Source organism: Chionomys nivalis, chromosome 1, assembly GCF_950005125.1.
Source record: "Chionomys nivalis chromosome 1, mChiNiv1.1, whole genome shotgun sequence".
Classification (NCBI taxonomy): Eukaryota; Metazoa; Chordata; class Mammalia; order Rodentia; family Cricetidae; genus Chionomys; species Chionomys nivalis.
This window is the reverse complement of record NC_080086.1, coordinates 11,299,027-11,312,649: the sequence shown is the minus strand read 5'-3', so window position 1 is coordinate 11,312,649 and position 13,623 is coordinate 11,299,027. Positions and strand designations below refer to the sequence as shown.

At 36.8% G+C, this 13,623-nt stretch overlaps 1 protein-coding gene across 3 annotated transcripts in view; it reads left to right on the top strand.

Annotated features, from left to right (window-relative positions):
- Pik3c2g (phosphatidylinositol-4-phosphate 3-kinase catalytic subunit type 2 gamma) overlaps positions 1-13,623 on the top strand; it is a 324,648-nt gene that overhangs the window by 54,545 nt on the left and 256,480 nt on the right. For all 3 annotated transcript variants that reach the window (XM_057780802.1, XM_057780793.1, XM_057780784.1), the window contains 2 exons: positions 1,897-1,930; positions 5,750-5,945. In XM_057780802.1, the coding sequence (XP_057636785.1) occupies positions 1,897-1,930; positions 5,750-5,945 (230 nt within the window). The remainder of the gene's footprint in view (positions 1-1,896; positions 1,931-5,749; positions 5,946-13,623) is intronic.

Genomic DNA, 13,623 nt, shown 5'->3' with positions numbered 1-13,623 from the left:
TTTGAATGGACAGAAACAAAGAAAGTGGAGAATTGAGAGTTTCATTTTATTTAGTAGTAAATAGTTTAATCATCTCTGTCCCAACCCCAAGATCCTAATTATTTTACAGACTTTAAAGTTCATTGTTTCCATGTTGGATATACTGATTCTGCCTATTGATTTTCTACCCTGTCTTAATTGTGAGCCTATATACAGAATAATACTGGGACTCAATACCAAATGCATTTGACATGATTTAAGAACCAATATCAGTTAAAAAGTCAGCAAGACCAACCTTTCTACCCACTCTGAATCTAAGATAATAAACACTGAGGGGTCCAAGTCTCTGACAACAACTCTTAAATTTGGGACACTTTGTTTTTTTTTTTCTTGTCTTTATTTTCGGTTTTCTTTGCAAGGCACTATTTTCTGCCATGTAGGGAAATAATTAAGTATTAAATGAAAGTTTGGCAAAATGAAGAATTAAATTATACACTCCCTTCTATTCTGTATTCCCACTTTGTACTGGAAGCAATCCTTAGCCTTCGTGTTTTATTTCAGAAACTCATTTAATATATTTTTGTAAAATACTCCAGGAAACTGAAGCACAGAGTGGAAAATATGTTCTTTCCTACTGTGCCATAGTTGAATGTCAGGGTGATTTTATAATACATGTCTATGCTTCTGAAGAAATTGAATTTTAGTCAAGCTAGGCTAACAGCTCAATAGTCTAGCCCACCTGGACGGAATGAAGATAGTATCCGGAGTTGTGGGGACTAGTATTTGATGCTGCATTCTAGTGAAACATTTACCTTATACTAGTGCCTCTGAGATTCATAAAATGACATTTCGAGCCAAAGGTTACATTCAAATTTAATTATATTTTACCATAGTAGAAATATTCTTTCTCTAAAGGAATCCTCTGGAAGTTCTTTGATACAAAAACTGCTGTTCTCTAATTTATTTGCTTAATAAATATGCATTTTAGTTCATTGACTTCCCTATAAGTAAACCAATATTTTTTATTAAAAAAAAATAGTTGGATAGTAATTCACTCTTGTTGTCCCAACTACCATAAGAGCTGAAGTAGGAGAATAGAGGAGTCCAGGAACAGGAGTCAAGCATGGCCCATGCATCAAGACCCCATATGTAAAATAAAGTTATTTTTCCATCTTCCAAAAGTTGTGTCAATTAGAATAAATATTATTAGAAAACTGAACACACATTTCTGCTCCAACATTATTTCTAGTGGACTTGTGAGTCACAGGGTATAGTCTTCACAGTAATGAACTTAAAACCAGCAAGCCCCAAGCCAGCTAAGAAATTATACACACAACTATACAGATACCATGTTGTGGACACCAATATCAAATGACAAAGAAAATAATAAAATCAGTATCACTTCAGACTGTGGTTTTTATTTGTGATATGATTTAGTGTATTTTCTTCTGTGTTCAACTATGAGTTAATTAATACTCTATATATTCTTTTCCCAGTTCATCAGGACTCTTTAGGATGATCCCGTGAGCTTGTGTCTGAATATCTGCTAATAGTAAGAGGTAGGCAGTGAACAGGGAGAATTTGAAATGTACTTCTAACAGAAGATTGGTTCCTGTCATGGAGGAAAGTCAGAGCTAGACAAGTTCTGCAGAGTGCTTTAATAATGAAAAGCACAGTCAGTTTAAGCAATCTCTTTTTAAAAATCAAATAACCTACATTACTCGTAGCAATATCCAGAAGGTTTTCTTATTATACAATATAGATTTCCAGTGTTTAACATGCAACAGAGGTAAATAATACTGATAAATATTTTTTATTATTTTCTCATTTCAAAGAAATTACAGTGTGTTGATTTTTAATATTACTGGCTTGATGATTTTCTGAACATGTAACACATATATTTCTTTATTTCTTTAGAATTTTCATCAGAAATCAGAAACTTCAAAAAAAGGTAATAAAAATATACATTCAAAGTATATTTGAGAAAAAGTAAAGGGAACAAAGGGCATGAGTCTTAGAATTCCTCAATTTTTTTTCAGTTACCCATCTAAGAACTGTGGTAACACACATCCACAGACAAGGAGAAAAGTGGCTTACTCAGACCTTAAGATCCTCTCTACTGATGGAGGTCATGGATTGACAGAGGGAATAAAATGGGTGTCATTATTTAAACCTTCATTCTGTTTTTTTTTTTTAATGAAGTGAGAAAAGTAGAAAGACCTAACACTAAAAGAAGTTTTGTTTTCTTTCCTTCTTCCTTCCATTTATTTTGAGATGGATAGAATGGTATCACTATACTGGAACTCATATTGAAGATCAGACCTTGAACTCTCTGATATCTCCCAGCTTCTGTCTCCCAAAAAGTAGATGTAAAGACTTGTTCTCTTAACCATCCAAAGACACCACAAAAAATTTTTTTACAGTGAATCAGATTTTGTAATGAGAAAAATGGCAAGCATTGGTCTCCAAAGTCATTAATTTTGAATTTAAACTCAAGCTATATTTGAAAGACCAACTGGTAGACCAGGCAGAAGGATTGGGTTTTGAAGCAAGACTCACAGAGAATCTGGGATTGTGGTACTGAAAACTGAAGAAGGCTTTCCTACTTGTGTAAAGAGATGATATGTATTTATGTGTTTCAGAGCAGGGCCACTTTTAGATCAGAAGATCTGGTTTCCAACAACAGCTCTACCACGTCTGGCACCCGAGACTAAACTCTTAAATTATCAGCTGTTATAACAGGCACAAAATATGACAGTTTGTGGTGAGGATGTTATTTTCACAGGGAGATGATCTTTGGAAGAGGAACACATGAACATCTTCCAGGGACAACATAACTAACAACTGATAACCTTGAATGTAGAGGTGACCATGGGATGTATTTGAAACAACCCACTTTCCACACAGTTAGTCGAGATTTGCATGAGAAACATACAGTCTCCATTCTAATTCAAACAGTTGGAAAGTGTTCAATGATATTCGAGTCACCCTCCATGTGCCATCATAGAAGGTGATGCAGGGGCAGAGGAAATGGAGAAAACACTAGAACTAGTGTAAAGGGGATGATCAGAAGACTCTAGGACATGGAGGGATAGAAGAGACACCAGCTGCCTCAAATGTTCCTGGCACAGATTCTTATGATCATCTGTGGAGAGAACAGACACAGTTATATTGATAGGAAGCCCTGCCCTTTTCTTTGGGGAGTGCTGTAATGAGATCTCTTACCTCATACCATTCAGGGCATTAGAATATGAGATTCCATAAAAAAAATGAACAGCAATGTGTCCAAAGACTTATATTCCATAATATATCACAACAGATTTCAATTCATGTGTCTTTGCTTTGCAAATAAATTAACATTGCAATTCTTTTCTCTGAGAAAAATACAGGTGTGGTAAACATTATTTCACCATGTTTCTCCACCAAGTTCAAGGTTCACAGAATAATTTGATGATGTCATTGTTTATACATATGTGTGTGTAAGTGTATATGAGCATGCCTTGTGCTTAGAGGAAATCGCACCCCTCTTTGTTATTTGAGGCGAGGTCTCTTACTACAGTTGGAGTTTACCTGTCTGACTACATAGCAAATATCAGGAAGCCATCCATTATTGCCTCACAGGGCAGATATTACAGATGCAAACAACTGTGTCAAGTCTTGCTTTTAAATATTTGTTTTATTTGTTTTAAATATTTGCTTTATTTGTTTGAGTGTAGGCCTGCTTTTATTGTTAATACGGATAATGCCCATGGAGACCAAAAGAGGGTAGCTGGAGTTACTGCAGTGAGCTGCTGTGTGGATGCTGGGAACTGAACCCATGTCCTCTGTAAGAATATCTAGTGTTCTTAACTACTGAGCCATCTCTCTAGCCCTCATGCCTAGCTTTTGAGGATCTGATCTCAGATTATCATGCATTTACAGCAGGTGTTTGCTAACTGAGGCATCTCTGCAACCTCTGGTGATGCATTTGAAATGAATTCTTCATCCAGCGTCTGGAAACCCAGGGTACATTGGTACATATTACTAAACAATCTTACAGAAACAAATAATAACCCAGAACTCTCTCTGCACTGACAGTGAAGAGTAGAATGTGATAAGTATCAAAATAATTCAGTTCCTCAAAAATACGAACTTGAGAACAGATCAATAATGTTAGATACATATTCACTGACATACTTCCTCAAGATTAGGAGTTATCAACAAGGAGTTTGTGCTTCTTGCTCCAAAGAACTGACAGAAAAATCTGAAATGAAGAAATAAGATGTTTCTAGAAACTTAGAAATTTCTGCCACCCATGACTCAGGAGAAATCTCTGTTGGATGGCCTCCAGGGTTTGACAAGCCTTCTTTTAGGACTATTATAATGCTTCTTTTTTGCTTCTGCTTCATTAATTCCTACCGCTGATTTCTCAGAGAAATTTAATTAGAGCCTTTTCTCTTTGCTCATCTTCCCCCAGGCTGTTGCAAAAAAAAGGGGGAGAACCATTTAAGGAATGAGACAAATAAGCACAATTTGTCTATCATAAATTTTGTGTGCGTTTATGAATAAGTAAGTGAATAATAACATGTGTTGAGCAATAACAAAGAGCGCTTAATTGTGGGCAGAACTGCTGGAGGACAGGATGTGGGAAGAAGAGCCATGCTGAAGCTGGGTACAATCCTGAGGAGCCTACGTACTCTTACATTGGAATGATGCAGAAAGCTCAAGAAAGAAAAATCTAGCTCTTTGTGCCATTTTCTTTTCAAAACAAGTAGAAACAAAGACACAACTAATGTTTCAGAAGTGCCTTTGGAGAAAGTTGCATGTTTCTCCATAATCAGCATGACTCAGAGAGTGCTTGAAGGGTCTATGGACATGCTGATCTGTCCCCTCAACAATTCCTTTGCTCCTTTAGGAAAATTATTACCTGATTAATCATTTTTTCTTTCTTCATCATCACCCTTGTTTCATTTAAGTGATTATGAAAAAACTATCCTAACAAAAAACAGATTAGAAACAAACAAAAAAAACAGTTTATTTGGCTTTTGATTCAAAGTTACAATCCATTATTTATGGAAAGTCAAAGCAGAAATTCAAAGTATCACACCCACAGTCAAGAGTAGATCCTTTCATATCCTTGTTTGCTTGCTCTGGTCTAGCTTTCTTCTGTCTTATATATTTCCAGACCGCTAGCCTAGGGAATGGAAACCACCCACAAAGGGCTGAGCCTTCCTGCATCAGCTAGCAAGAATGAGGTCGACCCAATATAGAAAACCCGTCCCTGAGACTTTCTCCTCAGACAACTGGTGGTTGTATCAAGTTGACAGTAAAAACTGATACTCACAGTGACAATCCTTTTATATCATCACAAGACAGGCAAATAAAATTTTTTAGATTAAATTAATTTGAAGTAATCAAAAACCATTTAAAAATATAATCCTTTAGTTAAAGATAACTCTAATTTTTTTAAGCCAGAAGGTAATTGATTGTAAATTTCAATCGATTGGTATGTCAAGTTAATCATAAAAAGAGCCTCCAGTTTGTAACTAAAAGGTTATGTTTTCAAAATCTGGGCTGCTGAAGATACAGACGTGTGTAGACAGATGATCAGCCAGCAGTTTGCCAGGCTGCCTCCAGAGGACCAGATGGCAAATTGGCTTTAGTTAGTAAGGGTCATTTTAATTAAATTTTATTTAAAATTCATTATCAGAGATTTCAAAGCTGTAATTGATGGTTTATGAGAAATACGACCCTTCACAGACATCCCAATCTCTTTCCTTTCCTCCCATAGTCTTCATGGAGAAAGCGACAGCTGAGCTATCAAGGGCCATCTACCAGCTCATCGAAGTGTACTGCAGCAGCTTTTCCACAGATTTCCAACCTAGGCATCCACCTAGAGGTGCCTCCAGCAACCACGCTGTGCTCCATTCCCACCTGAGCTTCACAGTGTGCAGCCTGCACAATGTTCCAGAGACTTGGGCACACAGGTGAGCAGCAGAGAGCTTTCATAATTGCCTCCTGAGTGCAATTAGCTTTATTCTCACTTGAAGAAGCAAATCTGTCAGAAAATGTTGGGAAATCAATTGATGCAGATTTATTTTTCATTTTAAGATCACTTGATAAAAGTTAGGTTTCCCATTTAACCATATTACGATAATGGCTGCAGGCAGTGACTCATGTGAGATATAGACAGTGTTCATCTTGGTTAGTGGCTTCTCTAAATTTTATTTTTCATGATTTAGTTTAAGTGATTAATAATAATTGATACGATAGAGGGGGAGAGAAAGTATATGCACAGGAACTAAGAGTTGCTCATTGATAGCTAAGGATTGCTAAGTTCTCTGTCCCCTACAAGGCTGAGTGGTACAGACAATTCTTCAGGTGAGTATCTTAACAAAGGACGAGTTACCAACAGGGTATTTGATTTTCACAATTATTTATGGAATACTGCTTGTTTTAAGTTAACTACATTTTCTAGAATAACATATTTATAGTAACATTGAATATTTTATATTCTTGAGTGAATATAGGTTGATTAACTTTATAAAAATTAATTAAATCAATTATTAGAGAACATACTATACCTACAGCATTTGTCACCTGAAAGAAAGAAAAGCTGAAAAACCAATAATTAGAATCAATAATTTTAAGATTCATATATTATTAATTCTTAGAGAATTCCATACTTTGCAATGATCATGTTCATTCCTGTTTCAACAACTCTTACCATACCCACCCACATCTGTACCCACCAATTTCATGGTTTCATTTTCTTGTTTATGATTCCAGTCCAATCTGACTGCTCATATTCCATGGGCGTTGGCCATCCACTGGAGGGTGGTTGACTTAGAAGGGGCCTTTGTGACTTTGAAGAGAACTAAACTTCCCTTCTCCCAGCAGCTATCACTTACCAATAACAACTAGACTAAGAATGGGGCTTCATGCACATCTCCTTCTATGAGCTGGGATTTTGTCTAACTTGAATTTTTGCAAGTCTTGTGGGTGCTGTCACAAGAGTTTGGGGTTCATATGTGCGTCTGCCCTGTTTTCTCCGGGAAAGTTATATTATCATCATCTTTCACCTCTGACTGTTGCAGTCTTTCTTTCCACTCTTCCTGGAAGTTCCTCCAGTCTTTGGAGGAAGGTATCTGTCTTTAGATTTTTATTGATTATGCTACGTGTGCATGTGCATGTAAATGTGTGTGTGTAAAATAAAATGTGTACATACTTATATCATTAATATAAAAAATAAAATTTATCTCTCTTTATAGAAAGCTATTTATATACTCATCACTTCTGTAAATGGGAAAGATTTATGTGATATGAAAGAAAAGCAGAATTCATGCTCTTCTTTGGAATCTACCTAATGTTACCATCACTCATTTCCTGTCTTGATTTTATGACGAATTTTAAAAGAATGATGTGTAATTGCTGTGACTCTAGTGAATAATTTATTATAATTTTATAGTTATAAGTAAATTTGCCTTACTTTTGATTCATATGGAAATTCTCTATAACTTGATAAACACAACTAAAGCTATATATGCTGCATACAGACATATGTACTTCTGTGTCTATTTATACATAAATATATGTGTAAGATGTGTCATCTATACACTAATATGTACATATATATATGAGTGAAAGTGTATATTTGTGTAAGTACAATCTATTCAACTTTTCTTCATTTTTCTCTACAGATCATGTGTATTCCATGTAAACTCTTTCAGCAGATTTTAACAAATATAACATTGTTACATGAAGATAGTTATATATGCATGTACATTTAACTATGGATACAAAATAATAGTTTTCTACAAAAGAACTACTACAATAAATAAGTGAGAACCTTAGTAGATTTTTTTTTTAGAGATATGCCATCTTTAATGTATCACTTCCCAGAGCTATCACCACCAAATACCACCACAAAGGAGTTAAGAAGGAATCAGGGTCCAGCTTCAACATATGAAACATGATTATGGGATGACATAATCATTCTTTTTTTATTTTATTCTTTTTTAATTAAAATTTCCTCCTCCTTCCCATTTTCCATTTACCTCCCCCTCCTCCCACATATTGCCCCCTCCCCCCACTCCCCTCCCCCTATCCCTACTCCTCTTCTACTCCCCCACTCCATTCCCCCTCCCTCTCGATACTGAAGAGCAGTCCAAATTCCCTGACCTGTGGGAAGACCAAGGTCCTCCCACTTCTATCTAGGTCCAGGAAGGTGAGCATCCAAACAGGCTAAGCTCCCACAAAGCCAGTTCATGTATTAGGATCGAAACCTAGTGCCATTGTCCTTGGCTTCTCATCAGCCTTCATTGTCTGCCATGTTCAGAGAGTTCAGTTTCAACTCATGCTTATTCAGTCCCAGTCCAGCTGGCCTTGGTGGGCTCCCAATAGATCAGTTCCACTGTCACAGTGGGTGGGTGCACCCCTCATGGTCCTGACTTCCTTGCTCATGTTCTCCCTCCTTCTGCTCCTCATTTGGAACTTAAGAGCTCAGTCTGTTGCTCCAAATTGGGTCTCTGTCTCTATCTCAGATGAAGGTTCTAAGGTGATATGCAAGATATTCATCAGTATAGGATAGGATAATTTCAGGTTCCCTCTCCTCAGTTGCCCAAGGTACCAGCTGGGGACATCTCCCTGGACACCTGCGAGCCCCTCTGGAGTCAAGTCTCTTGCCAACCCTAAGATGGCTCCCTTAGTTAGGATATATATTTCGTTGCTCCCGTATCCACCCTTCCAATATCCCAACCATCCCATTCCCCCAAGCTCCTCCCATCCTCCCCTCCTCACGTTTCTCACCCCATTTCCCCTTAGCCCCATGCCACCTCACCTGCAAGTTCCTAGTTTTTGCCCGACAATCTTGTCTACTTCCCCTATCCAGGCGGATGACTATACGTTTTTCTTTGGGTTTACTTTCTTATTTAGCTTCTCTAGGATCACAAATTATGTGCTCAATGTCCTTTATTTATGGCTAGAAACCAATTATGAGTGAGTACATCCCATGTTCCTCTTTTTGGGTCTGAGATACCTCACTCAGGATAGTGTTTTCTATTTCCATCCATTTGCATGCAAAATTCGAGAAGTCATTGTTTTTTACTGCTGAGTAGTACTCTAATATGTATATATTCCACACTTTCTTCATCCATTCTTCCATTGAAAGGCCTCTAGGTTGCTTCCAGGTTCTGGCTATTGCAAACAATGCTGCTATGAACATAGTTGAACAGATACTTTTGTCATATGATAGGGCATCTCTTGGGTATATTCCCAAAAGTGGTATTACTGGATCTTGGGGTAGGTTGATCAAAATTTCTTGAGAAATCGCCACACTGATTTTCAAAGTGGTTGCACAAGTTTGCATTCCCACCAGCAATGGATGAGTGTGCCCCTTACTCCACAACCTCTCCAGCAAAGGCTATCATTGGTGTTTTTGATTTTAGCCATTCTGACAGGTGTAAGATGGTATCTCAAAGTTGTTTTAATTTGCATTTCCCTTATCGCTAAGGAGGTTGAACAGGACCTTAAGTGTCTTTTGGCCATTTGAATTTCTTCTGTTGAGAATTCTCTGTTCAGTTCAGTGCCCCATTTTTTAATTGGGTTAATTAGCATTTTAAAGTCTAGTTTCTTGAGTTCTTTATATATTTTGAAGATCAGACCTTTGTCTGTTGCAGGGTTGGTGAAGATCTTCTCCCAGTCAGTGGGTTGCCTTTTTGTCTTAGTGACAGTGTACTTTGCTTTACAGAAGCTTCTCAGTTTCAGGAGGTCCCATTTATTCAATGTTGTCCTTAATGTCTGTGCTGCTGGGGATATACGTAGGAAGTGATCTCCTGTACCCATGTTGTAGAGTACTTCCCACTTTTTCTTCTATCAGGTTCAGTGTGTTCAGACTGATATTGAGATCTTTAATCCATTTTGACTTGAGTTTTGTGCATGGCGATAGATATGGATCTATTTTCATTCTTCTACAAGTTGACAACCAGTTCTGCCAGCACCATTTGTTGAAGATGCTTTCTTTCTTCCATTGAATACTTTTAGCTCCTTTATCAAAAATCAGGTGTTCATATGTTTGTGGGTTAAAATCAGGGTCTTCTACTTGGTTCCATTGATCGACTTCTCTGTTTTTATGCCAATACCAAGCTGTTTTCAATACTGAAGCTCTGTAATAAAGTTTGAAGTCAGGGATGGTAATGCCTCCAGATGATCCTTTATTATATAAGATTGTTTTGGCTATCCTGGGTTTTTTGTTTTTCCATATAAAGTTGATTAATGTCCTCTCAAGATCTGTGAAGAATTTTGGTGGGATTTAAATGGGAATTGCATTGAAACTATAAATTGCCCTTGGTAGAATTGCCATTTTTACTATGTTGATCCTCCCAATCCAAGAGCAAGGGAGATCCTTCCATTTTCTGGTATCCTCAATTTCTTTCTTCAAAGACTTAAAGTTCTTGTCAAATAGATCCTTCACTTCCTTGGTTAGAGTTACCCCAAGATATTTTATGCTATTTGTGGATATCGTGAAGGGTGATGCTTCTCTGATTTCCCTGCTTCCTTATCCTTTGTGTATAGGAGGGTAACTGATTTTTTGGAATTGATCTTGTATCCTGCCATGCTACTAAAGGTGTTTATCAGCTGTAGGAGTTCTTTGCTGGAGTTTTTGGGGTCGCTTATGTACACTATCATATCATCTGCAAATAATGAAAGTTTAACTTCTTCCTTTCCAATTTGAATCCCTTTGATCTCCTTCTGTTGTCTTATTGGTATAGCTAAAATTTCAAGCACTATATTGAAGAGGTATGGAGAGAGTGGACAGCCTTATCGTGTTCCTGATTTTAGTGGAATAGCTTTGAGTTTCTCTCCATTTAATTTGATGTTAGCTGCCGGCTTGCTATAAATAGCTTTTATTATACTTAGGTACGACCCTTGTATCCCTAATCTCTCAAAGACCTTTATCATAAACGGATGTTGAATTTTGTCAAATGCTTTTTCAGCATCTAATGAAATGATCATACTGTTTTTATCTTTCAGTTTATTTATATGATGGATTACATTGATAGATTTGCGTATGTTGAACCAGTCCTGCATCTCTGGGATGAAGCCTACTTAATCATAATGGATAATTTCTCTAATGTGTTCTTGGATTCGGTTTGCCAGTATTTTATTGAGGATTTTCGCATCGATGTTCATGAGTGAGATTGGCCTGTAGTTCTCTTTCTTGGTTGGGTCTTTGTGTGGTTTTGATATCAGAGTAACTGCAGCTTCATAAAAGGAATTTGGCAATGACTTCTCTGTTTCTATATTGTGAAATACATTAAGGAGTATAGGTATTAGGTCTTCTTGGAAGTTCTGGTAGAATTCTGCATTGAAGCCGAATGAACCTGGGCTTTTTTTGGTAGGGAGGTTTTTATAAAACTTCTAATTCTTTGCGACTAACAGGTCTATTTAGATTGTTCACCTGGTCCTTGTTTAACTTTAGTATATGGTACTTATCTAAAAAAGTGTCCATTTCTTTTACATTTTCCAATTTTGTGGCATACAGGCTTTTGTAGTAAGATCTAATGATTCTCTGAATTTCCTCTGTGTCTGTGGTTATGTCCCCCTTTTCATTTCTGATCTTGTTAATTTGCGTATTCTCTCTCCGCCGTTTGATTAGTTTGGATAGGGGTTTATCAATCTTGTTGATTTTCTCCAAGAACCAGCTTTTTGTTTCATTGATTCTTTGGATTTTTTTCTGTGTTTCTATTTTGTTGATTTCAGCCCTCAGTTTGATTATTTCCAGTCTTCTACTCCTCCTAGGTGAGTCTGCTTCTTTTTTTTCTAGAGCTTTCAAGTGGGCTGTTAAGTCTCCAATGTGTGCTTTCTCTGTTTTCTTTAAGTGGGCACTTAGTGCTATGAACTTTCCTCTTAGCACTGCTTTCATAGTGTTCCATATGTTTGAGTATGTTGAGTCTTCATTTTCATTGAATTCAAGAAAGACTTTAATTTCTTTATTTCTTCCTTGATCCAGGTGTGGTTCAGTAGTTGACTGTCCAGTTTCCAGGAGTTCGTAGGCTTTCTGGGGGTAGCATTGTTGTTGAATTCTAACTTTAATCCATGGTGATCTGATAAGACACAGGTGGTTACTAATATTTTTTTGTAACTGTGTAAGTTTGCTTTGTTACCGAGTATGTGGTCAATTTTTGAGAAGGTTCCATGAGCTGCAGAGAAGAAGGTATATTCTTTCCTATTTGGGTGGAATGTTCTATAGATGTCTGTTAAGTCCTTTTGATTCATTACCTCCCTTAATCCTCTTATTTCTCTGTTAGGTTTCTGTCTGATTGACCTGTCCGTTGGTGAGAGAGGAGTGTTGAAATCTCTTACTATTAGTGTGTGTGGTTTGGTGACTGCCTTGAGTTTTAGTAATGTTTCTTTTACATAAGTGGGTGTTTTTATATTAGGGTCATAGATATTCAGGATTGAGACTTCATCCTGATGAATTGTTCCTGTTATGAGTAAAAAAAATGTCCCTCTCCATCTCTTCTGATTGATTTTAGTTTTAAGTCAACTTTGTTAGAAATTAGTATGGCCACACCTGCTTGTTTCTTAGGTCCGTTTGCTTGATAAACCTTTTCTCAGCACTTTACTCTGAATAGATGTCTGTCTTTGTGGTTGAGGTGTGTTTCTTGTAAGCAGCAGAATGTTGGATCCTGTTTTTGTATCCAATCTCTTAGCCTGTGCCTCTTTATAGGTGAGTTGAGTTCATTGATATTAAGTGATATTAATGACCAGTGGTTGTTAACTCCGGTCATTTTTTCTTTCTTTTTTTTTGGTAGTAGAGTTTGTGTGTTTACCTTGTTTAAGTTGTGCTGGTGAAGGGTCATTAGATGTCTGAGTTATTGTGGGCATTGTTGGACTCCTTGGGTTGTGATTTTTCCTTCAATTACTTTTTGTAAGGCTGGATTTGTGGCTACGTATTGTTTAAATTTGTTTTTATCCTGGAAAATTTTGTTTTCTCCATTTATAATGAACGAAAGCTTGGCTGGGTATAGTAGTCTGGGCTTGCATCCATGGTCTCTTAGTTTCTGCAGTATATCTATCCAGGACCTTCTGGCTTTCATGGTTTCCATAGAGAAGTCAGGTGTAAGTCTGATAGGTTTTACCTTTATAAGTAACTTGACCTTTTTCCTTTGCAGCTCTTAATATTCTTTCTTTATTCTGTATGTTTTGTGTTTTGATTATTATATGACGAGGAGATTTTTTTTTTGATCCAGTCTATTCAATGTTGTGTATGCTTCTTGGACCTTCAAAGGAATATCTTTCTTAAGGTTGGGAAAGTTTTCTTCTATAATTTTATTAAATCTATTTTCTGGACCATTGAGCTGTACTTCTTCTCCTTCTTCTATCCCTATTATTCTTAGGTTTGGTATTTTTATTGTGTCCCAGATTTCCTGAATGTTTTGTGATGAGAATTTGTTGGTTTTGCTGTTTTCTTTGATCAGTGTGTTTATTTTCTCTATGGTATCTTCAGTGTCTGAGATTCTTTCTTCTATCTCTTGAAATCTGTTGGTAGTACTTGTCTCTGTAGTTCCTATTCGTTTATCCAAATTTTCCATCTCCATCCTTCCCTCGGTTTGTGTTTTTTTCATTACTTCCATTTCATTCTTCAAGTTGAACCGTTTCCTT